General features: G+C 29.7%; 1 protein-coding gene across 9 annotated transcripts in view; it reads left to right on the forward strand.

The window, feature by feature from the left end:
- Window positions 1-26,502, forward strand: part of LOC122627364 (QRFP-like peptide receptor) — a 46,697-nt gene that overhangs the window by 15,657 nt on the left and 4,538 nt on the right. For all 9 annotated transcript variants that reach the window (XM_043808484.1, XM_043808491.1, XM_043808467.1 and 6 more), the window contains exons 4-9: window positions 13,869-13,990; window positions 17,266-17,389; window positions 18,967-19,172; window positions 23,077-23,203; window positions 23,657-23,817; window positions 26,030-26,191. In XM_043808484.1, coding sequence (XP_043664419.1) covers window positions 13,869-13,990; window positions 17,266-17,389; window positions 18,967-19,172; window positions 23,077-23,203; window positions 23,657-23,817; window positions 26,030-26,191 — 902 coding nt within the window. The remainder of the gene's footprint in view (window positions 1-13,868; window positions 13,991-17,265; window positions 17,390-18,966; window positions 19,173-23,076; window positions 23,204-23,656; window positions 23,818-26,029; window positions 26,192-26,502) is intronic.

The following is a 26,502-nucleotide window of genomic DNA, read 5'->3' on the forward strand; positions in this document are numbered from 1 at the left end:
CAAAAGTAAAGCGACAGTACATGGCACGCGCTACATGGTACATTCGACGTCTAATTGGATAATCTCGTTAAGATTAATCAATGATCTTCGCGATAGCTCGCATTCCCATGGTTTGACTATCTTCCGTTTCACTCACACGCACACATTCTCAATTGATTTTCCAACTAATCGTGACATTCCGAATTGCATTGTCAACCAATTACCAATTTCGTACCTATATAGTATTTGCGGTTTAATTGTGTATAAACTTTCTCGTTCGCTTCGATAGACACATTTGGTACGTCGAGATATCGAAATTGTTTCTCGTTTTCTGTTTGTTTTTCCTAATTGAAATCGAATTACGTTCGCTTTGTACTGTGTATTAAGGTAACATAGATCTGTGTATTAAGGTAATATAGTTTCTTCTACCTGTTGCATCTTCCTTTCGATAGATAGGCGAATTGGATTAATCTTCGGGAACGTATTTGTCGATATATATTGTTTATTTTTGATATTATTTATCAACTTTATCTTGAGAGATTCAAAAGATTTTTTCTTTCTTCTCTCCTTCTTTCTAAGTAAAAGAAAATACATTCGTTTAATTTTTATTGAATATAATTTTTTTTCTTTTTTTTTTTTAATTAACGTTAACAACTTCAAATTTTGATAGAAGCTTTCATCCTGATAGAACAGACATTGTTCTCATTTAAAATAATTTATACATTATTCGATAGATCTCTAATAATTCATAGCGAAGTGGATTGAAAGAGAATTTTTAGAATTCCTAGAAAAATCGATTTCAATATAATAGTGTAGTTCTCAATATAATAGTTCATTGGAATCACTTATTACTAAGTGGCCGACCATATGCATAGTTTTACCACTTCGTGCAATCTAGAAGATATTGTAATAAAGTATTTCATCATCGTAAATTCTTTATGTGTCTATCATATAGATATATAAAGAATAAGAGATAAAGATATAGATAGATAGAGAGAATAAGAGAGAGAAAGAGAGTAATTCAGCTTGAATCAGAAGTAATTAGTTATCGTTGTTAGACTTAGTTTCATATATGCAATGAAAAATAAATTCCTTTTATTAATTTCAAAATATTTTAAGTGTTATATTTGTAATGCGATGTACTTGGAAATAGAAGTTCTCAGTTATAATTTTTGCATGAGTTTCATAAATACGATATACACTTTTTTTTTGCATCATAAATTTTTTACGCAAAATCTTATAATTAATAAAAGAAATTTATTTTTCATTCAAGGTATCAAGTTCATACATATTAATTAACTCGCATAACTAAACGAAGAATATTTTCTTTCCCTTTTTCGATTAAACGATATTACAAAATCTTTCTAATAAATTTCTTTTTCGACACTCCACCAAGACTTTATTTTTTAATTAATATTTTTAGTCGAAAATGGACGTGAAAAAGTCATCTCAAGATTCGAATAAAACGCGACAGCCCTTTTCAATCTTTTCGAATGCGAGAAGTTTACGCGGTAACATTTTTGAAAGGTAATCTTTTTTTTTTTCCTTGTAGATACTCTTTTTATCCTTCTTGTTGTATCACGCTGATATGAAAGGGGAGTTTTTCATTGTACTTTCTTCGTCAGAAAGAAATTCCTCTTTCTATGGGATAACTCGTGGTGCGATGGCTTACTTTTCTTTAAAAAAAAATTCAATGCATTGTATCCTTAATTGATGTTCAATGCAGAAAAATATATTTGCAGATATAGATAAATCTGAAATTAGAATGTAGATAAAATTAAATAATAGTCATAGATCTCTTTAAAAAAAAAAAAAAAACAAACAAAAAAAAACAGAAAAGAAAAAAGAATTGCTTTCATTATGCACGAGATTATCTTATCCAAATAAATCAAGTGAGACGGTGATTCAGACAGTGTCACGAGCAAAGTATAAAAAAAAATTTAAGGATGACGAGAAGAAAAATTAATCTCTAAATATTATATCGATGCATTGCATTCAGAAAAAGTTATAATTTTTTATTAAAATGTTAGTAAATTATAATTTATACAATAAGAGGAATTACATCATTAAAAAAAAAAAAAAAAATCGAGAGAGAAATAAAAAGAATTATAGATTGCTCGTTAATAAGCGAACACATTTTTTTCAACGTCGATTTGGAAAATAACTTTGGCTACGTGACAAATATTCGAGAACTGAGTGTCTTATTTTATTTTTTTTTTATTTATTGACTGTAGAAATAGAATATTGTATACATAAAAAGGTTAAATAAACATCAATAAGTTGTATAATTTACGTCATTGTAGAAATTTACTAATGTATTAAACGATATTATCGATTAATGAATATGTATTATAACGTGTTCGATGTATTTATTAGAATTAAATGAAAATAAAAATTAATTGCTAATCCACATTGCACAAAAGATTAATTTTTCATTTTTTATATGTATAATATAAATTTATTCATATATATACATATACACATGTTTTTTAATTGCAAGTGGCCTATATAAATATATAAAAAATATGAAAATATTTCAGATATAAAAATATAAATATAGTATAAAGAAAAACTTTTTTACATGCACTTTGTAACTGACTCAGAGTCGTGGAAATTTTTCTTATTAAATTTTCTTGTAACTTCAACCAGTCACGAGATATTTGCTCGGACATCTACGGATGGGCACCATGTATATACATATACGTACTTACGTATACCTCTATTCATTGTAAAAAGAGACGAGGCGATTTGAAGTGGCTCTTGAAGCGGCGCAAAACAGGATATGCACTTTTTCCTTTCGTTCCTTGATAATCCTAAGTACGTGTCGCTCACTATATTGACAAATCGATTGAGCTTTTCGCTTTAAGTGAATCATCATCATTGTGCTTGCTTTTATGTATGATAGTAAAAATGGATTCTTTCTTTTTTTGCTTTTTTTTGTTGTAGTCATAGCTTTTTATAAAATATCTTCAAAATTGATTATTTTTTAGTACAAACTCTTCTTCCTCTTTGTTTTTTTTTTAATTTGGTAATACATATTTTGAATTTGTTTAATCGGTATAATTCCGTATAATTTGAATTCGCTTCGAAAAGTATTACGTTCATACTTAAAGACAAGCAACGAATTGAAAAATTTTCTTCGATTTATCGCAAAGATTTGCGTGGTAATAAAACGAGGAGAAAATGTATAAAAGAGTAAAAGGGTAATCTGTGGAAGATCGATCGTATCTGAAAATGACCTACATCTCTAACCCGGATAACAAAATTTTTCTCGGATTTTATGATACCGAAGAACCCTTTTTATGATCGAAGATCCGATATCTCGTTGCTCTTGCTTTTTGCATTCGATAGGAATTTTCAGTGAAAACAGTATCCACTTTTTTGTTCGTACAAAAAGAGAAATGTGAACAAGAGAAATGTGAAATTGTATACTACGGGGATGATAAAAAAATGAAATTGTTTACAAATATCAAATAAACCAATGCATTTTTTTTTCATTACGCAAAAAAAGTTTCGAAATGAATCGAATAATACCTATGTGTTTTAGTATCTGACAATTCATTTCTATGTTTTCTTTTTTCGTTTTTCTGCTATCAATATTCGGATAAATTTTATTGATTTAAATCGAGCAGTGTCTCGATATGATATAATGATAATAATGGTACGTAACGAATATAGTAATAATAGCAATAATAAACTCTGTAAAACAAGCATGCCAATCAATATTTTTATCAGATATCGTATCTCTTTATTTCCGTGTTAATGTCATGAAGATTGCCTGCGAATATCGATACGAATCGAGTTATGATTTTATTTGTTAAATTTAATAATACATACGGTGAACGACTTTCTAATTGAATCTCATGCTACCGACTGAAAATAATCATTTGAAACATTTAAAAATAGAATTAAAAAAAAAAAAAAAAGAAAACGAAAAGAAAAGATATTTTCGAAAAAAAGAAATATATACACGCGCAGGCACACGCATATTTTTATTTTCGAGAAAACATCAGTCTCTTGATATTTATCGAGTCGAAAGAAATTTTTCGAAGAAGAAAAAAAATGAACCCATTAATCCAGAACGATCAGAAAATTCATGTCGACGACTAAAAATATCACTTATACAATATCTTTGTCAACGTCTTTAGGAAACATTTCTTGGAACGGTTCCAGTTCGAATTTTCGCTCATTCGAGTGTTCAACCGTGACGAACACAATAACAGATCTTTCACCATATAATTTCGCTAAGTATTCTGTATAATTTATTGTCTCTCTCTCCTTCTAGCCTGAAATTTTATTAATAAATTATTCAGTAAAGTTAGTCCTTATTAGTACTTGAATCGTAGTAAAAAGTTCTTAATTTTCAGTTATTAGAATTTGGAGCACTTTCGAAGAATCTTTGCATTCTTTGGCAAAGATTTTAGAACAGTAGAGAGAGAGAGAGAGAGAGAGAGAGAGGAAAACTTGATGGTTTCCTCCAGTAAGATGTTTTCCTCCAGTAAGATGTTTTCTTTCTTTCTCTATTTATCTCTGTCTCTCTCTTTCTCAATCTTCCTCTTTGAAAATATAAATTGACGAGATAATCTATTCATTCCTGCATTTATGAAACGGTTACTTCGGATATTTGTTGTTAAGATGATTGATTTCTATATCGACGATGGATAGTATAAAAGACAGGAAAGATGTGGTAAACAGAAGTGAGGACAATCAAACTTTCCTAGAGTCAAGCATCTCATGCATATAAAGCTCATTGAAAAGGTCCTATATTATTCAAGGGATCCCATCGAATCCTTCGATTTCTTTTAAGAGTAATTTTTTCGAAAAACGTCTTTAGGAAGTTCATAAGTTATTGGTTGATCTATCGAAACTTATTGTTAGTTTTACAAATGGCTGACTTTTCGTTTCAAAAATAAAGATACATTTCTCTAGCTTTTGGTCAAGGCAAAGCTATTACGTGATATATATATGTGTGTATATATATAGATATAGATACAGAAATAGATATATAGATATAGTGTATGCATACATATAATAGATCGAATGTTGTATGCATAAGGTACACCTTGCTGTGACAGCTTCGTCATCATTTTTAATATCCCACAGCGGCCTCCGTCCATTTTACCCTCTCTTCTTCTGACATTCAAGTAAATCTCTTGTGGTTTGTTGAATATAAATTGCCTATCATGAAATTTTTGTTTTATTAATGAAATTTATACGTTCATATATATATATATATATATATATATATATATATATATACGTGGAACAATATGCTCATCGAACTTCAATTACTTTTTTGGATATCTAAGTTACTTTTTCTCATAATTGCTGAAATACTGAGAGAGAGAGAGAGAGAGAGAGAGAGAGAGAGAGAGAGAGAGAGAGAGAGAGAAAATAAGAAAATACAATTTTCTATCCATTTACCCATCGTTGAATATGTAAAACGTTCTTGAAACGTGAAAGAAATAAGGTATACTTTATAATATAGTAAATGCTTCATCAAATCCTTGATATGAACTACAGGTAAAGCAATGAATCGTAAATTATTTACATTAGATCGATCGATAAAATAACATAGTAAAAGTTTTTTATCTATAAAATAAATTATAAAAATATTAAAAATATATTCCGACATTATTTTCAATAATTCATATTCCAATAAGCAACAGTAATCATTATTTGAAAATTTAACGAATAAATACTTACTAGTCAACTCTACTACTAACGTTCTTTTTTTTTTCTTTTTTTTGACGTGATCTTTAAACGAATTTTCAATTTGTACAGTTACATTCGTACTTTTCAATACTATTTACAAACATATGCATATGTTGAAATTTTTGAAAGTGGTATCGTACACCACTTTATCATAATAATTAATGATCGTTACTTCGTTTAAAGGATCTACATTCTAAGACAATCCTTGACATATTTTTATTTCCTATGTATATACTTTGGAAGAGTTTTCAGTGAACGTGTTCTACACACGACATGTATCGTTCTTTATAGACATTATTTACGAGTTGGAGGGGAAGATCGATGGACGTTGACGATCCAAGCGAAACGGAAAGAGAGGGAGAAAGGGAGAGGGAGAGAGAGAGAGAGAGAGAGAGAGAGAGAGAGAGGGAGATATAGAGAGAGAAAGAGAGAAAGTGCGAGTAGGAAGTACGTGCATAAGTGCACCTGCTGCCGCTTTTCCATGCAATCGCTTCGAGTACTTGTAGGAGACGTTGCTGATACGTGATCTCCTTAAAATTATTCAAACCCATCTCTATCTCTCTATCTTTTTCTCTTCCAACACTTTTCAATCTGTAGAGTATGCGTCTTTTTCTTATTTTCACGTTTCGTTTCTCTGTATTGCGATTTTTTTTTTTTTCATATCTTTGATTTTCTTCCATCGAGATATGCGTTTGAGTTTATGAGAACTATCTCTCTCTCTCTCTCTCTCTCTCTCTCTCTCTCTCTCTCTCTCTTTTCTTCTTTATACTTTTCGATCTACTATATCAGTGCTTTCTTATTTTTTATGCTTCATTGCGGGATTCATTTATGATTCATTGCAATATTGGATTTATTTTTTTATTTTCTTTTATTTTCTTCAATTATGCATATATTCTGTTGGCCTTTATTTTGTTCGGATGTGCGTTTAGAATTCATAAAATAATATTTCTTTCTCTCTCTTTTTCTTTCTACACTTGTCGATTTATTGCGCATGCGCCGTGTTCTTTAATTTAACGTTTCATTTATGTTTCCACGTTTTCGTTTCTTTTCGTTTTCAATCTTTCTTTTCTCTTTCTCTCTTCTTTTTTTCCCCTTGAGATATGCGTTTACTTTTAAATTTGTTATAAAAAGTGTTAGTCTCGATCGTTATTTTACGAGTACTTTCTTGACATCCTACGCAATTTGTCAGCTTTTCAGTCGATATACGCGTTCGATGGTACGTGACTTGTGCGTCGTTTTTTCTTCTTCTTCGAGAGAGAAAGAGAGTCAAGCAAAAATTCTAGATTCTTCGATCTACGGAGAAAGGTGAAATTTATATCGAGTATCGGTTAACATCCTGATCGATCGTTATCCGTTTTCCTCGTGTAGTCGACGATTTATTAGGCGAACACGTCGCCTCGAGCATCTGTCGCGTTAGCGAACGACTGGCTATTCTTCTCAGTGAATCATGTTTATACGTTTATCTTCCATTCCCTTCATTTTGCGTCTTGTTCGATAAGTCTATTTATAAGTTTTCAATTCGGTTTTATTAAAAAGTACAATTTTTAAAGGATTAATCTGATCAAAAGTCAGCGATTTAATATTTTATCGATTGTATTGTAAATTGAATCGAACGTATTAATTCATTATTCAACATTAAGTTAATTAAAGATTTAATCCTTAATTGTCATAGATTGATAGATTAATTAAAAAGGAGACTTTTAATTCAGATGGATTATTAAATATTTTTATTGATTCAATATCATCCGATACAAGTGTGTATGTATATATATATATGTATATATATATATATATATATATATATATATATATATGTTTATATATTGGTAAATCTTTTTGTAATACCTAGGGGATCAAAAAATAAATATAATATAATATATACATGTATACTTTATACGTCAAACTATAAACTACCTTTTAAGAGCACTTAAGAAAAGATCGACGAGACAAGTTTGATTTTAATATATGCTAAAGTGACATTAATATTCTACGAGGGAAACTTCGAAGTTGACATACCCACAAGACGTGTCCTCTCCGATCCTTTTAATTAATAATAAAATAACGTTTTAATTAATAATGAAATAATATAATCATGTTCTACGTATTGTTAGATCAGTTGAAGATCGCATTTAATTCTTTCTCTTTCTCTCTATAAAAATAAATTCGTTGATTGCTACAATTAGTCTCGAATTAAGAAATAAATTCACGTAATCAAGAGAACGTCGTATATACACCTGTAATTAGACGTTTAGTCAACGAAGTAGCAATTTCTGTGTTACTATCTAAACAAGCAAAATGTTGAGTAATACCAATTACGAGAAGATTAAACACGTGCTGCTTGAAAATGTCTTCAGAATTAAAAGAAAAATACAAACAAGTAAAAAAAAAAAAGAAAACAAGAGAACATTCAACCTATCGTTAATGAAACTTCTTTGTTCTGATTTTTTCTTTCTTTGCTTTTGTTTTTTTATTAATTAAATACTATTGTTATTTCAACGATGTGTCCCATAGTGCAAAGAGTTAGAAGAGAATGGAAGGAAAAAGAAATTCGGTTTTCTTTCTTTTTCTTTATTTTATTTTTCTTATCGGAGCCAATTATATGCAAATTTTGGAATAATTTTTAAGTTAAAATTGAACTAAGAAATGGCAGGGATCTTCGAACCAATAAATATTTCGTGACTCGTCCTAAGTACTTTTCGATGTCGATGAGACTACGCGTGATGAATTTTCATTCAGGAATGCAGAGCAAAATGTAAATTTTCTTGAAGTAAAAAGAAGGTGTGGCGCTTGTCACAGGCAAGATAATTTTATTGTCGTTTGGTACATGGTCACCGACACTATACTAATATCACTCGTTGTAAAATAATAACCGACGTTTACGAGCAGTCTACGTGGGCTCGTGTATCTATACGAGCTTCATAACATTCGTTTCTCGTAAATGAACAAGCATTCATTCTTTCTCTCTCTTTTTCTCTTAAAACATTTTTGCAATTTCGGAAGAGTTTTATTGCCGAGGTCGACAGCTATGTACTGTCCATTTTCATACACTTACTTTTCTTTATAAGAATGTTTAAATTAAATTTACCAGATGTAAAAACAAGCATATATATACATGTGTGTAAAGAAAAAATAAATTAGAGTACAACACTTTCATTTCGTTATTAAATTTTATGACTAGAAGAATTTTAAGGATATCTTGTAATTGTTCAGATCGAGTTAAAATAAAAAAAAAAAGAAAAAAAAAAACAGAAAGAAAGAAAAAAGAATGTTCCCTGATTCTAAATTCTGTATGTGATCTCGTATTTGTATAAATTGTGTCATTTAAATAATGTTTTCTAAATTTAAATATTTTTTATATCGTATCTAAGTATGATCAAGTTTTCATTTTAATATATAGAATTTTTTATAAGTTCAGATGATTGTCTTATATATAATATATATATATATATATTTTTTTTGATATCCTATATAAAAATGGTTGTTTTCATTTTATTTTATAAAATATTTATCGTCTTGTTTGTATCGATCTATAAAAATGTGGGTTTATAAGGCACTCGTGAGATTTATCTCTCTCATAGAAATTCGTTGCTATGGACGGTACACATGTTGCACAATAGTGGAAAAAGCTGTCTTTGGTTCAATGTATCTCGTGGAATTCGTATTCCTAGCAATCTTTCCTAGACTGCCTCGTGATCTTTTTGGTCGAAAGAACGCGAATGGCTTTCATCCTTCTACGTCGTTTAACGCTAGGAATATAACCAAACGAAAAGACGAAGCTGATTTGCCGCGAGCGATTTCTCGTTCGACAGGCAAAGTTAAAGAGATGTCTGACAGATTTTTTTAATAAAAAGATAACAAAAAAAAAAAATAAATAAATAAATATAAAAAGAAAGAAATAAAAGAAAACTTCCTTAAGAATCCTTCTAATATTATATTAATAATAATATTTGTTATATGGATTTGTATAAAATAAAATAACTTTTGTAACGTGTCACGAAAGGGTCAATGATAATCATGTCTTCTTACAATATTTCGCGACTTATCCAATTGAAGTAGTCGTAAATTAAAATAGCAACGTATGTACAAAGGAGTGTATAAACGTCGAGTGCAAGAAGTGCAAGATCATAAATTACGCTTCTGGATCACGCAGATAGCGTTATTCGACCTTTATTGGACTAGGATAAATCTTTTTAAGATCATCGTTAACTTTTTATGCGATATCAGCTATATGATATAGAGAATGTAGTTTTTTGTTGAATAAAGAGGGATGAAAAAGTACAGAAAGAATAGAAGAGGGAGAAAGAGAGAGATAGGGGTCAATTTTCGACAAAAGAGAGAGAACGAAAGACCATTTTTCGTTACGAATGAATCGTTTCTTTAAAATTTTGTAGAGCTTTTATTTTTCTTTCTTTTTTAATTTTTTAATTATTTTTGAAGCTTTCAATGGCACGATATTAAATTTTCCTGGTTAATGCGATAAAACGTCCTGTTAGACTAGTCGTATCATTGTAAATACAAACTCGTTATCGTGCGTGTGTATCGTAATGCAGTTCCATTATCTTGAAGCTTTTATCATAAATTTATAGTCGATGAGCGTTCGCGTTAAACTATATCGGTTATTAATTTTACTTTCGGTGAGGATTTGACGAATAATGATAAATCGTTTCATATATTGTAATGCTTTTAAATATTATTAACCGTATAACAATTGAAATGAAAAGAACTACAAGACCGATTTGTGGGAGAGTTTCGTGAAACGTTTCGCAAGCTTTCTCCTACAGTTAGAGGCAATATAAGCTCGCGAAGCACTGCCGACCGACGAAAACAAGCTTCTATTTGCCCGCGCGCCAAGTATGCTCTCATAAATTCTCATCGAGTGAGCATTAACCCGGCCTGTAGCAGCTTTTGCTTCGTGGTCGAGACATAATTTCATTTAAGCTCGTACTCGACTACGTATGTGCGGTATCGTCCTGTCGAACACGTTCCCGACTAAATGCTTTTGAAGTCAAACTCTGCTTTTAAATAACCCACGGAGTATATTTCACGGTGAATCGTTGTATAAAAGTTTACAATTATTCTTTTTTCTTTTTCTTCGGGATTTTTTTTTCCTTTTTTTCTTTTTTTTTTTTTTTTTAGAATAATTTTCTTACAACACGGTTTTGATTTGCCATTAGATCTTCGTTTATTTTATTTGCTTTTTTATTTTGTTGTTCTTCTTTTTTTTTTTCTTTTTTTTTTTTTCTTTTTTTTTGATGTGTGATTCATATCAGTCATCGATCGTTAAAGTGATCCAAGTCGATCCTAGACTGTGCGTGTAAAAGTTCGTGATTTCTTTTTCTTTTTCTCTTACAACAATAATTTTTATGACAATTTTAATTATTTATTATATTATTCGATGTTACTTCGACGTATTTTAATTTTTATTTTACTTTTTCTTTCTCACTTTTTTTTATAATGATTTTACAGTAATTTTATACGAGTTGGTGATTATGAAAGTAGTCTGAGTCGTTTGTGATTATTAAAAAAACATGCGTATTTTATTTTGCACGTTTACTCTGACAATTTTTAATATGCATAAAAGAATTATTTTTCTCAAGTGTTTAAATACATTTACTTTTTTCATTTGTGATTATAGAAAAACAATTTTAAATAATTTCAATTCAAGATGTCAACAAGTAAAAATATATATGTGTAAACGACTTACGTCATTTTTATTATCAGTGGTTCATACAGGCTGGATTGCACAATTTTTTTAATTGTAAGAACTCGTTATTAAATCGAGCATTATATTTATTAAACTTTGCGAATAATTCATTTATCATTTGCACTAGTTAGAAACTCGAGTGTTAATTTGAAACATACGTTTGAATCAGTAGCATATTACTTCTCTCTCTCTCTCTCTCTCTCTCTCTCTCTCTCTCTCTCTCTCTCTCCATCTTTCTCTAAAATCGCAAACGTAATTATAGGAATAGTTGCGAAACTGTTCTCTGCGTGTGTGTGTTGGGTTTTGATGATAATAATTTTCTTTAAGAAAAGAGAAATTGTTTCGTTGGATCTAAGAACACAATTTCTTTTTCTTTTAGCTATCTTCTTATTACATTTCATATAATTTTACAAGTATTGTAATAAAGTAAAATCGAAGGAGATCAAAGCACATTTTATAAAACGTCATATCTCTTTTTCTTTATTATTATTGTAAATTATGTAATATAGTTTTTTAAAGCTTATAAAATGAAGAGAAAAGAGTAATCGTCGGACAATGTAATTAAGTTGTAACTTAAGAAAATTGCGATTAAGTTTTTATAGTCAGAGTCATTTCAAAAGTATTTCGATTTAAATTGCATCTCTAGTATAGAAGGAAATCAAAGTCAAGTACTATGTACAATGGATATATATAGCGTACATATACACGTATGTACAATAAATACGTGTTATATTAAGCGTACATTTTTTGAATCGAATGCAATATTACATCAACGTAGCAACGAGTTATATTCGTCATAACATAAAGGGAACATATGTGCACATATACGTGAATATATACGGGGTAAATTTTTTTAATGGAAACACTTCAATAATTCAAAAAACAACGCATTTAAAAAAAAAAGTTCGAAAAAAAATTCTGTTTGCTCATCAAAATGATTTCATTTTTTTTTAAATGAAAGTTTATAATTTTTACTGATGGCATCGTTATATTTATTATTCAAAGCCAAATAAATGTAATTCGAAACTTTCCTTTTAAAAGTCTCTTGTTGTAGGTGTCTCAATTTAAAAGACTCGTATGAGTGTATATGTATATTGGTTCTAACGTTCAATATTTACGTTACGTGTAAAATGAAAAAAGAAAGAAAAAGAAGTGTTATCTATATAAGAAAGAGAAGTTATGTAAGCACGTGACAAGAAACGAACATGAACTCGCGTTCAAGTATTTCCTCGCGTAACATCCCATGTTTTTCTCGGTAATACGATGTAAATGTCTTCTGCAAAGGGCTTTACAGTTTCGATTTCGAAATCGATTCGGTGTATCCGAGAATAAGCCGATTTAATTTACATTAAACTCGACTCTTTCGCACATTAATTAACTTGAAACGAGCACGAGTTTCTCCACTCCGAATTTTCGACAATAGTTTTTAATTTCAGATCGATGATACTTTTCTTTCTTTCCATTCAACTCGTTCGTCCTTTTTTTTTTGGAACTTTATTAAGTATAAAATTTATAATACTTAAAAGAACGTACGAAAATTGTCGAATATAAAAATAAAATCGAAATAAGAATCAAATTCGACAATTATAGAATCATTTTCATAGTGTACAACTTTTCTTATTTATTTATTTATTTTTTTACTTCTTTTATTTCTTATGAAAGATATTTATTTACGGGTGCGGTCTAATCTCATAGTTAATTTCATTTACAGCCTCCTACGGTAATTACATAGTACGTTTACTCGATAAGGAAAACAATAATAAAAGTTAGATTTTTTTCTCGTTTTGTGCTTCACAAAGTTTCATGAGATATGAAAGATCAAAAGAAATTTTTCATAATTAAATATAATTAATACTCTCTCGAGTATACGGATACTAGTAGAACATAATTCAAAAGTGTTATCGTTGTGTCTTATAATGATAATATTCGTTAAAAGATGTCATTATATATACCATCGAAGTTTACGGAACGAATATTTAAACGACGAACCTTTATACCCAGTTTACAACTCAAGATTAGGTGTCATCCTGTCCTCATTAGTGAGTTCCAAGAAATATACCTTAACGACTTTCATAATTTATCTTTTATCTTCGTGAAAATACAAGTTGATTAAACGCATTTAACTCGAGCTGCCTTACGTTTCTTACCGTTAGATAAGAGGTAAATTCGACCTAAGAGAGAGAGGGGTAGCCTATTTCATGTTTCATCTCTTTTTCCTTCTCTCTCTCTCTCTCTCTCTCTCTCTCTCTCTCTCTCTCTCTATTTTCATTCATTTTATTTTACTCTTTGGTTGCTTCACTTTTTATTGTATTTCGCCGAAGAAATTTATATTTCTTTCTTTTTCCCTTTTTCTCTCTTTCTCAAGGATCTTTTTTTAATTTAATTAATTTAAACTTGGAAGAAGTAAAATTATTGTATCATTGCACGAATTGTTCACGAAATAATCTAACAAATTTCAATAACGTTTCAGATCGCAAAGCTCTTCTCGTATACATGGACAATGGGTCTCTTCCTATGTAAATCTGTGCATTACATGCAAAGCGTTTCGGCCATCTGTTCCGTCGTTACACTAACAGCTATGTCCATCGAAAGGTAAGACGTAAGATAGAGAAGTAAATTTCTTAACCCTTTGTATAATTCGTGGTATACGCTGCTCGTTAAATATTTAGAAATATGCAAATAGTATACCAAATGGATGATAGAATACAAGTAATAGTTATTAGTTCAATAAAGAAGCACTTATAAGTAATATTAAATATCTTAATATCGACGTTGAGGTATTCAATATTTTAATAAAATTGTTAAATATTTAACAAAATTCAAATGAAATAATTTAATTAAAAATTAAATTAAAAATACTTATTCCAATATAACATCTTTGACGTGAAAGTTGATGACATGTATTTCGATAGAAACATTATTTAGAATTTTTCTTTCAAATTCGGAGAAGCTACAAAAACTTCACATTTATTTTCAAGACAAAAACATTCTTTCCTTGTCTCTGTCAAATACAATTCATGCAATTTTCTTGGAAAATTTAGTCGAAGAAGATGCCCAACTGCATTATCTCTCTCTCTCTCTCTCTCTGTCTGTCTCTCTCTTAGTCTCTTCAATCCTCTTTTTACTTTGAACTAAAGTGTCTTTGATTTAATACCGACGTTTATGTTTTTCTCATACGTTTCCTATATTGAAACTCTTTTCAGAAAGATATTTCCATTTCTCTCTAACGCGTTCGCGGAAAGAACGTGGTTTCTTGTCAAGAGCTTTCGTACATTCTTCCTCCATCAACATAACACAGTATCAATAAAACTACAAAACATAATGGACACCTATGGAAATATGACTCGAGTAATAAAAAAAAAAAAAAAAAAGAAGAGAAAAATTATTTCGTTATACAAAATTAAAATAACAATTATCATATTCCATTAGAGTCAACGATATTACTTTTTTGTTCTTGGTTTTTCTTCTCTTCTTCTTCTTTAGAAATCCGAACGATTTGTATCGTGAAATTGTCGTGGCTCTGTCGTGATTAGTAGACCTGTCTCGTCCACGTATTCTTTCACCGTCGTTATAACACAGTTACAATTAAAATAAAAAAACGATTTGCTACGGACATCTTCACAGAGATTAATCGAAGAGACTATCAAAGTAATCTTTGATATATCATGAATGAAAAAAGTAATTTTAAAAGTAAAAATTATTACGCTTCATTAAGGTCCGTGATAATTTTTTTTAACTTTCTCTCTCTCTCTCTCTCTCTCTCTCTCTCTCTCTCTTTTTCTCTCTTTCTCATTCTAAATTCGAATTATCGAATACTCGAGAATCGAATTGAACGACAAGAATTTTCGTATCACAGGACCACGAGACACGGATTCATTTGTCTTTTATATCGTGGAAATGTGGCCGACTGATTGGCGGATGTCGAGGTCACGGTGAAAAGCCGTCTGGCAGAGCAATTTATATTCATGCTAGCGTATTCGGTTGATAGTCGAGGTTAAAGACAGGGGTGAGGTTGACGCGATGAGAGGGAGGGAGGTGGTGAGGACAAGGGAAAGGGGAAATATCGGCTCGCGACGAAGATCACAATCCGAGAACCAGAGAGGAACTGAACTTTTCTCGTATCTCGTTTTTTTTTCTTTTCTTTTCTTTTTTTTTCCTTTTCTTCCTTCTTCTTCTGTTCTTTTCTTTTCTTTTTTTTTTGAACGTTTTAAATGAAAAGAGAGTGAGAGAGAAAATGAGAACGGAGTTAGAGAAGAGAAAGAGGAATATCGTGGAGTGCCGTGAAAATGGACGCGTTTTTGGAATGCCATGCAAATGATCCGTCGAGATTCAACGGCCCATTAGGCGATTTCGTCGACGTGGTTATTATACTACGGAGGATATTCTCCCCTCTTTTCTTTTTTACTTTCTCTCTCTCTCTCTTTCTTTCACTTTCTGTCTATCTCGTTCCATCTTTATATCTTTTTCTCTCTTTTTCTTTTGTCGAGATCTCTCGTAAAAGTCGACGATTCGTGGTATCGTTCGAATTAAATGTCCTTGCCATTAGAAACATTTGCTAGTAATAATCGCTTATTTGTTAGATAGGATATTATCTAGGTTAGTATGTGATACTCGTTTTCGTTTAAAAAGATATCCTTCATTCGTAAATGATAAGTAATAAGATTGTTGATTGACGAATCGTCGATGACGACGAACTTTTGTGAAATTTTATTTGATATCTTCATGTTTCATTGTAATTATTCTCTACGTATATTTATAAACTGTGTTGTATAATAATATTTCAGAGACATTGTATTTCTGAAATATCATTTATTTACGTAAGAAATCGTGATTAACGGGTGACGAGAATTAGCAAAAGTTATTGCACAAGATTACGCTTGAAAGTAGAGGGGAGCGTGAAGGATTTAGTGGGATTGGGGTTGGTTGAAGAGGGTTGTGATAGGGGATGCTTGGTCTACGTCGAAAAAAAGTTAATTAGAAGAAGTGAAAAATTGTTACACACACACACACACACACATATCTATATATACGTAACTCTACTCGTGGTATTTTTGTGGTACACGCATTTTTCTTGTTTCTCTTTTTCTTCCTCTCTGTTTTTTTCTTTTTTTTTTATTTGTAATTAAATAACATCAATAGTGTCTGAAAAATTTGACACGAGAAAATAAAAAATACTGATTTGACGTTAAGTCGTTCAATCGGTGTCGTAATAGTTTGTTGAAACATTGAACGTTACAATTTTCGTGTGTATCGAACACTCGAGTTTCTCTACTCGGTCTCTATTTATACAGATACACATAGGTGTATATAGAGAAACACATACCATGAGTTTAACCGATAGGAGTACTCCTTTATTACACTTGGCTTTACCTTCCTATGTGTATTCCCGTTTCCATGGATCTACCTATGTACCTACTATCTCGACAGGATCCCACGCAATATTAGAAATACTGGAATATGTTTCATTGATATACGTAAATATGTACATGCATGTATACATATACACACACACACACACACACACACATATATATATACACATATTATACGTATCTTTACATCTTAACATTTACTGTGTTGCATTAATCTTTAATATGACTATATGAATATGCATAATATAATCGAAAGGATACTTTGTCCTCATAATATTTCAATAATATTACATCAAAATTCAAAAAATGAGTTCTTCATTATACACGTTAATCATAATCGTAGAAACAAAAATTGTCATAATACTTTGTGTCCTTTAATTCGTCACTGTTTCTTTATGTCAATCTTCTATTTCGTTTTTTTTTTTTCCTTTATTTTTACAGTTACACGCGATGTATGAAGAATAAATGAAAATCTTTTTCTAAATAATTTTTTAGGTATTACGCCATTGTTCATCCAATGAGAGCACAATACACTTGTACGATAAGCCAAGCAAGGAGAATAGTAATAATCACTTGGGCTGCATCTTTTCTTTTAGGTATACCAATGGTATTTACACAGGTATGAAACTATCGTTTTCTTTTTCTCCTTTTATTGACAACATACCGTTAGAAATATTTTACGATTGTATAGCATATCGATTATATTTTCGACAAAGTTACGGCAAATGCATCGAATGTTAACATAATCATATCAATTGACAATTCTTTTTGAAAATGCTTACAGTGACTTAAATATTATACATATCTACGGAACTTTAGCTGTTTAAACTATGTATATATGCTTGATTATTCCAATATTATCGATTCGGATTCATTCGTTTTCGTTATCTATCTCTCTTCTATCTTTTTTCTTCGCTCTTTTTTTTTCTGCCACAGAACGCAAAAGCGATCTTTCTAAAATCTCGTCGCTTTCATCGGAATAATGCATTTACCGAGAACGATGTGTGCGGGTTCAACAAATTGAATAAAAAAAGGAAAAAAAAAAAAAGAGAGAAAAGAAAAAAGAAAAAAAGCGTTGAGCGACGAGCGGTTTCGATTTCGATTTTCAGCACGTTAAACGTAGATAGTCGTAGATTTGCAATTTTTGTTCCAATTTACACACCACGAGCGAGCGAGATATATTGTATTATAGATGCGCGTTATTTTTATTCTTATCGTTTTTTCTTTTTTGTTTTTCTTTTTCTTTCTTTTTTTTTTCTTTCTCTTTCCGCAATATCTTATCTTCGGCCACAATACATTTTTATACCCTCTCTATTTCGTCGTTTGTCATAAATCACTTTTTAATTCTCGCCATTGGTTTCTTTACGGTCAAACGACGTGTCTCTTTCTCTCTCTTTCTCTCTACCTATCTATCTCTATCGCTTTGTGTCTTTCTCTCTTTCGTTCTGTCTTTTTTTCTCTACCATTTTCCCAATGGAGTTTCTTTCAAAGAGAGAAAAAATTGAGTTTTACGCTAGATAAAAGCGGGAAAGGTATTACTAGCGTACGTTGACGTGCCCGTTACCACTTCGTTTCCCACGAAGATCTGACGTTTATTCGAATGTCAAAGAAAAAGATATGCCGATCGATGAAACTGTCGATGCAATTGCTGAATATGAAAATATATATGTATGTATGTATATATGTATGTACGTACTTATAGATCAAGCGGAATTTCAATTTTATCATTTTCATCTTAGACTTCTTTCTGTTTCTCTCTCTCTCTTTTTTTTTTTTTTTGCTTCGATCTGCCTTCTGACGTTCGTTAAATATTTTACAATTTTATATTATTTTCAACGATTAATTTTGTGAAGATACATGAAGAATATACATACATACGTACATACATATATATATTTTTTTTATATATATATATACATGTATTTTATATATATATATATATATCGAAACATATGTAAGGATAGTAAACATGTACACATTTTTTATTTTATATTAAAAAGGATATATAAAAAAATTTGTATACACCTTTTTTTCCTAATTTAATTATTCAACTTAATTTCTTATCTTTTTGCAAATAGAAATCGATTAGAACGAACTTTCGAAAAAGGCTAAAATTAAAAATTTAAATATATATATATAATATTTATAATAAAATTTCTTTATATTATTAATCAAATGTTTCTATTTTATTTTCAGAGGCATAAAGAAGTTGGAGAAAGGGTTATAGCTTATTGGTGTGTTCGTGATCCTGATGCAGCATTTTTATGGAAAGCACATGAGGTTTATATGCTTGTACTCGTTCTTGTATTACCGCTTACTGTAATGGCCTTTTGTTATACTGCAATTTGCTGGGAAATTTGGAGAGTTATGAAACGTCGTTACCACATGACGTCGAGACACGCGTAAGTAATTCTGTTTTTGTCGTAATATTTGATAGTCTTATCAATATGATAATATAGTATTATATATATTATATTATAATAATATTATATAATAATAATATATTATAATATCTATATTATACTATAATATTCATAATATATTAATATTATTATACAGTATAATTATAATATTATATATTACAATTACAATGTATATTAATACTGATTAATTTATTAATTTTATATTATATATATTTTATTATTACTACTTTTTTCTTTAATGTGTAATATCGACGCAAATATCCTCGAGTACTTACGTAATATAGTTTATTTCTCTCATCCTTCGAAGTATTCTTACCACAAAATAAGATTAATTGGATAAATCGACAAAGTTAGATAGGTAGTCTTCAAGTACCAAAATATCTGCATATATATATATATATATATATATATATATATATATATTTACATATATATTTTCAACTTGAAGTTTTTACTGCAGTAGGAAAGATACGGAATCTTCATGTACGTCTTTTAAAGGGTGAGAAAAAGAAACAAAGAAAAAAAGGTTGAGAAGCAGAAGAAATAGATTGAATCGAATAAATTGAATCTTTTTTCCAAGTTTTAAAATGAATAACGAGAATTTTTTTTAGAGTATCTACTTAATAATCTTAATCAATGTTTTTTTTTTCTTGCTTATTTCTTTTCCTCCCTTCGGAATAAATATAATAAAAATATAAGAGAATCAAATGCGTTAATTAGATTCTAATATAAATCAAAGAAGCATTAAGATCATAGTCAGTGATGGATTTAGCAATAAAGGTGCTCAAATAAGTTACAAAATCTTTTTTTCTGAACTCATTATAATAAATCGATTACACACACACACGCGTTAAACTGTTCGTGCAAATGATGAACGAAATGAAATTATTGTCGCAAACGATAGAAATAAAAAAGATATATCGGTTATAGGATATTAAATTAATTTAATCGTATGATAATTAATAATTTACATTTTGTCATATGGAGATGAGATGTACACTTAACGTCTGCGGCTAAATCCGCCATTGGTCATAGTACGATATGTTATGCAACGAAATTGCTATTAATCGAAGATACCCAAACGATCGAAGCAATAACTCCATTCGTTTTTACAGCACGCATAATCGAGACCATCATAGAAGCAATGAAAATCGTGGAATTCAACGGTGATGCCTTGAATCTTTCGATAAACAGGAAGTGATATTCCAAAATGCACATCGCCAATAACGTTTTCCTTTCTATTTTTTTTTGCGTGCTTTTTCTATTTCTTATTTTTCTTTTTCTTTTTTTCTTTTTTTAATTTCTTTTCAATGTAAAATCTCAGGATGCTTGTATGCGAACGATCGGTCCGAAATAGAATGAGCAAAGAGAACCGATCGAATGTACTTACGTACTTACTTATACAGTTGTGCACGTCCGTAAATGTGTGCGAGCAAATATTCTCGCAACTGGTTGAAGTTACAAGAAACTTTATTCACTCAGAGAGAAATTCGCACGGTATTGAGTCAGCTGCAAAGTGCATGCAGAAATATTTTCTTTCTTTTTACTTTCTTTTTACTTTCTTTTCTTTTCTTTTTTTTTTTTTACACGCGACCTTTTCGACGTACGAAGGTCATTCTTTTTTCTTTTTTTCTTGAATCGATGATTATAATCTTTTTATTTTCATATTCACACAGTATGCAATCAGGATCGTATCTAATAAAAGAAGACAATAATATAGTTGATTTTCCATATCATTTAATTTGAAATATGATCATCGTACTATATAATATTTTTGCAATTCTTTAAAATACGCGACTGTTTGATTTATAAATAATGTATTTTTGTGTTATGGAGTAATTGAATTTATACAATATTATATAAACGTGTTAGTCGAAACCATATACTGTGTCTTTGAGGCGTAGAAATCTTTTAACAATCCAATTAGTTCATTGTCAGTTAGAAAATTTACATATTTTTTGATAAGTGCCAATGATAAAAACTGGTCCAATAATTATTTCATTATTTGCGTCAATTGTAGAAATTTTATGAATTTTTTTTTATAATCATAATCGTACGAAGGTCATAATATTTTAAGTCGTATTCGTACTGACTTCAAGTATCATCTCAAGATAATAAGAATATATAGTTTCATTTAAATAAACTACGATATTCTTAAAATCCCGTTCACCATTCTACCCATACAAAAATTATTTATAACGCACAATATGCTTCTATATATCGAATAACTTTTGTAGGAATTTTTTTTTTTTATAACTTCAGTTCTTCGTCAGATATTTCACCGTTCACGTTAAAATGTAGTACCCTATGTATACATACATATATATATATGTTAGCTATAGGTGTATGTATATATCGTAGTGAACATGAAAACGCTTAGCTCGCGTATTAAGATGACTCTTCGATTTTCCGGCTGGAATATTTTCCGTTACGTTAGGAAAAGCTAGGTAATAGAAAAACTATTGATTTTTATATATCTATATGATATTTATATATATATATATATATATATATATATATACATATATAACGTAAACGTGAATTTTTATTTTAACTTATATTATTCCTTGAACGTTTTATTTAATATTTTATGAAAATTTATTTATACATACATCTATTTTATATATTATATATATATATATATATATATATATATATATATATAATCGTGTTTTTATTTTTCAACAAGTGTATCATATATAATATGATTATTAGCTATCAAGATCAACCTTGAAAAGAATTTCAATGAATAGATGTTTGATAAATAGATACATGGATACCTAATCGATTCGAATCGAATAGAATTCTCTCCTCTCGACTCCTATGTGTTAGGTTATCGGTCAAGGCGAGAATTTCTCTACTGAAACTTATACAGTGCGAGAGCACAGTCAGGATAAAGTTTTGATCGGTCATTTGATGTACCAGAGAAGGAAGGATGTATAAAGTAGACGTGTGCTAACGACTTTTATCACATCCGTGATTACACAAAACATGGAAGCCATTCGATGTTCCAGACAGTTTCGATTATAGCTGTAAAAGCGAAATGCGCAATTTTCGATAGGGTGCGAATAACTCGATTTCGAAAACTGTCGTCGAGAGAAATAAGTTATATTTCAACAAAAATATACATTTCTTTTTTCCTCTTTTTTCTTTTCTTTCTCTCTCTTTTTTTATTTTTTCTTTTTCATTTGAAAATGTTGGCGATTTCTTTTTTCTTTTTTTTTTTTTTTTTTTTTTTAATGTCCAAATGTCATTCTTAAAGCGAAAAATCATCGAGAGAGAAAGAAAGGGAACGAAAAAAAAGGAGACGCGAATTTTTCAAACGAACTTAACTAATATATGAATATATGTGAAATTTACAGGACACGAAGGACAGTGGACGGGTTCTTCTTTTTTATATTTTATTTTGTATCTTATTATTTTTTTTCTATACATACATATATATATATATATATATATAAATATATTTTTTTTAATTTCTTTTTTATTTTTCTTTTTAAAGAGAAAGTATTAAGACGATTAGAATCTTTGTTGACTTTTCATAGATGAAAGAACGTATGAGTGTCTGCGAACATATTTCGTTTTCCACTTCCTCGATCTCGTTACGATAACTAGATATGTTTATTTTGTCTGAACCGGACGTGCCTCTGCGAGTAGCAACAAGATACCCGCTTTCCAATTTCTCTGTTGCTGAGTTAGCTCTTGGATTTTCAGCTTTCGAACGTATCTAACGGAATTCCTATGAATGGAGTGACCATAAAAAAAGAAAAAAAGAAAAAAATATGGACGAGCGATAAAACGATTCATTTGTCACCATTAATAATGTCGCTCTCTGTCTTGTTTATTATCGATCAAATATGTTTTTTTTTACATTTCTTTTTAGACTCAGTCCGAACAATGTAGATGCAGAATCTATACCAATGACACAGAGACAAATTAGTATGCGAAATGGACGTCGGTCTCGTCGAGAGAATGGTCAAACGGAAGAAGAATCTCGAACTATGAAACAGGTAGATGTTTCTCTTGCATATTTAATCAATTTCTTCTTCGTGAGTATTTTGTTAAAATTATAACAATTAAAATAAAATTATATATATATATGTATGTGTGTGTATGTGTATATATATATATATTACAACATATGTATTTTATATAATTTTTATAATTGTATAATATGTATTATTATATAAAATATATATTATTATATATTTCGTATATTATGAAGATATATAATATGATGTATGAAATATATATATATATGTATATAATATATATATTATATATACGAATAGATTTTAGATAATATTATGTATATTATTATATATTTTTTATACAATATATATTACATAATTTACTATATTATATTACCTAATATTTTTTCTTGTGAAAATGTTGGAAATTACTTGTTGATGCCATTAGTTACCATACTTGTTCATTTAGCCTAGGTAATATTTGTTCAATAGGTGGTAAAGATGTTGGTAGCCGTTGTGGTTCTCTTCGCTATTTGTTGGGGTCCCATATTAATCGACAACGTGCTCACAGCTTACCGCATCCTACCACGTCAGAGAAAGGGAATTTATAAGCACATGAACACGGCTTTCCACTTAATGGCTTATTTCAACAGGTAATATCATCATCGCCGTCATTATCATCATCATCATTATCATCATCATCATTATTATCTTCATCTCATCATTTATTAACTGTGTGTACTTTTTCTACAATTTGTCTTCTTTTTCCTATATCGTTTTTTCTCCCTCAAACGAAATTATTAAACGTTCATCTTAAAGTGAAGGGAAATGGAAATTATTTTGGTCAATTGTTTGATAAGCTTCTATCCTCGTTTATCAAACCATCTTCACATCCATCATCTTGTTCTCCTCTCGTTAGATTTCTTTCTAGCGAGGAGGTGTGTACGACCATTTGAACGAATGATTTGCTTCGAGAAGATACGATTACGATGTAATTGGTGGCTATCATTGATATAACAGCTGGTGCGATAAGCAAATTGTATTAAATTGCCGTTGGATTTAGATCGCGGTGAGGAGATGAAGAGGAAAAGAAAAAAGGAAAAAGAAAAAATAAATGAATGAATGAATGAATGAATGAATGAATAAAACAATAAATAAATAAATAAATAAATAAAAAAGAAAATGCACAAGAAATAAAAAAAGAAAAGAAAATATCGTTGTTCCTATTATTACGTATCATTTTCGATCGGGAAATGTATAATTCAAGCGTGTAAATCGATTCTGTGTTCGGATCGAAAAAGGTGTGCTTGAAATTTGTTAGCTCGATGACGATGAAACGATAAAGTGACAATAAACAGATTGCTAATATTCGTCAGACGGTTTGTGCCTTCTGGCTCGGACCCCGCTTTTCCGAACACTTCATGACCCAAGCGGAGGAGCTTAAAATACGCTTAGCAACATCTAACCGCGTCGAATCTTAAATAGAAGATAGAAATGTTCTCTAAAAAGATTATGCCCGTCTGTCCGCGAACTAGAGAAGTTCTTCGTAGAGTAGAAGATTAGATTTCCTTAGATTTACATTTGAATTCAAACATTAAACTCAAGTGTATATATATTTTCGACATCGGTTCATAAGTAAAACGTTTTGTTAGAATAAAATTCTTTAATTTATTTATGAATCGATCTGTCCAATAACTATGCAAAATAGTACTCTATAAAATATTCGATTTTCTTGATTGATTCGTAAATGTAACTGTGGGTTATATACGTTGAAGAATTTATTCGAATGAATAAAAAAAAAAAAAAAAAAGAAAGAGAGAACAGGATAAAGAATTCCTACGAAATAAATGCAGATACGTATATATATATATATATATATATTTATTTATTTATTTATTATTATATTTATGAGTAAATATTTTTTTTATTACAATAAATATTTTATTCCGTAATTATATTTCTTACTTACGAAGGATTTTAGTATTTTTTCTAATATATTAATTATTAAAAGATTCGTAATTATCGTTAGCTTCGATAAAATGTGACAAATCTACGTAGATTCGCATAAAATGTCAGGTTGGAATCTTCCGAGCTAATTAGATTTGAAAAGTAGGTCGTTTCCTAAGGGCACGAGGTTCCTAACGTAATGCGTTCTTGATTATTATTCAATCGCCATGACATTCTATCTTTTACCTCGTTTATTCGTTTCTATTTTAAACGGACGTGTAATTTCATTTTTCATCTTTCAACGTCAAAGATATATTAACAAAGAAAGTAAAGTACTTTTATCCCCCGGAGGTTTACTTTGCGTTCTCTTTTCAAAATTGATTATTCTTGGAAGAAGTTAAAAGGAAAGAGAGAAATTTGTTAGGCTTATCCTAATAACGATAACAGAGAGAGACAGAGAGAGACAGAGAGAGAGAGAGAGAGAGAGAGAGAGAGAGAGAGAGAGAGAGAGAGAGAGAGAGAGAGAGAAAATTAAACACTTCTATTTATTTGATCAATATTTTTATTACATTTCAAGTGGTTCAGTATTTGAAAAAATGATCAGCATATATGAATATTTGTAATAAATTATCAGTACGTAATATATAGTTGATTATTATAGATAATTAAATGTCAAGATAGTTAACTATTTGGATTTATTAAAAATATTGACCATATATTTATATGAAATTATTACACAAATTATTATTAGTAATTAATATTTATATTAATGATGATACTGACAATTATTGTATTACTTGGTGCAATAATGATCTCTTATATTACCATTAATATAGAAAATAGTGATTACAAATTTTTCGATTCGAATAAATAGCAACGAAAACATAAAAAAAAAGATCAATTGATTATACGTTTCAGTTGCATCAATCCAATCGTCTATGGTTTTATGTCGAAACATTTCCGTGAAAGTTTCTTATCGGCTGCCTGCGGAGGCTGGTGGATTTGTTGTCCAAGAAGAGGCTACAGAACCCCGATGAAAAGACACTCCAGTTTGAGTCAAACCAGAACGACCAGTGTCAGGTATGCTTCAACATTCGATTGCTTTTTTAAATTATTTTTTTTTTCTCCCTCATTTTGTTTTCCTTTCTCCCTCATTTTGTTTGTTTGTCTTTCTTTTTTTTTTTTATTCATTCCATCTTTGTCTCCTACTCGCGAGAAAGAAAAAAAAAAATTATTACAATTATTTTTGATCCTTTTTCGTTGTTCTTTTTTATTGTTTTTTTTTATTGTTTTGCTGTTTTTCTTCTTTTGTTTCTTTTTGATCTTATTTTGCTTTTTTTAATTTTTCTTTTTTTGCTTTTTTTCATACAGTTCTTTTTTTTTTTTTTTTT

The sequence above is a fragment of the Vespula pensylvanica genome, chromosome 1, assembly GCF_014466175.1.
Source record: "Vespula pensylvanica isolate Volc-1 chromosome 1, ASM1446617v1, whole genome shotgun sequence".
In the NCBI taxonomy this organism is placed as follows: domain Eukaryota; kingdom Metazoa; phylum Arthropoda; class Insecta; order Hymenoptera; family Vespidae; genus Vespula; species Vespula pensylvanica.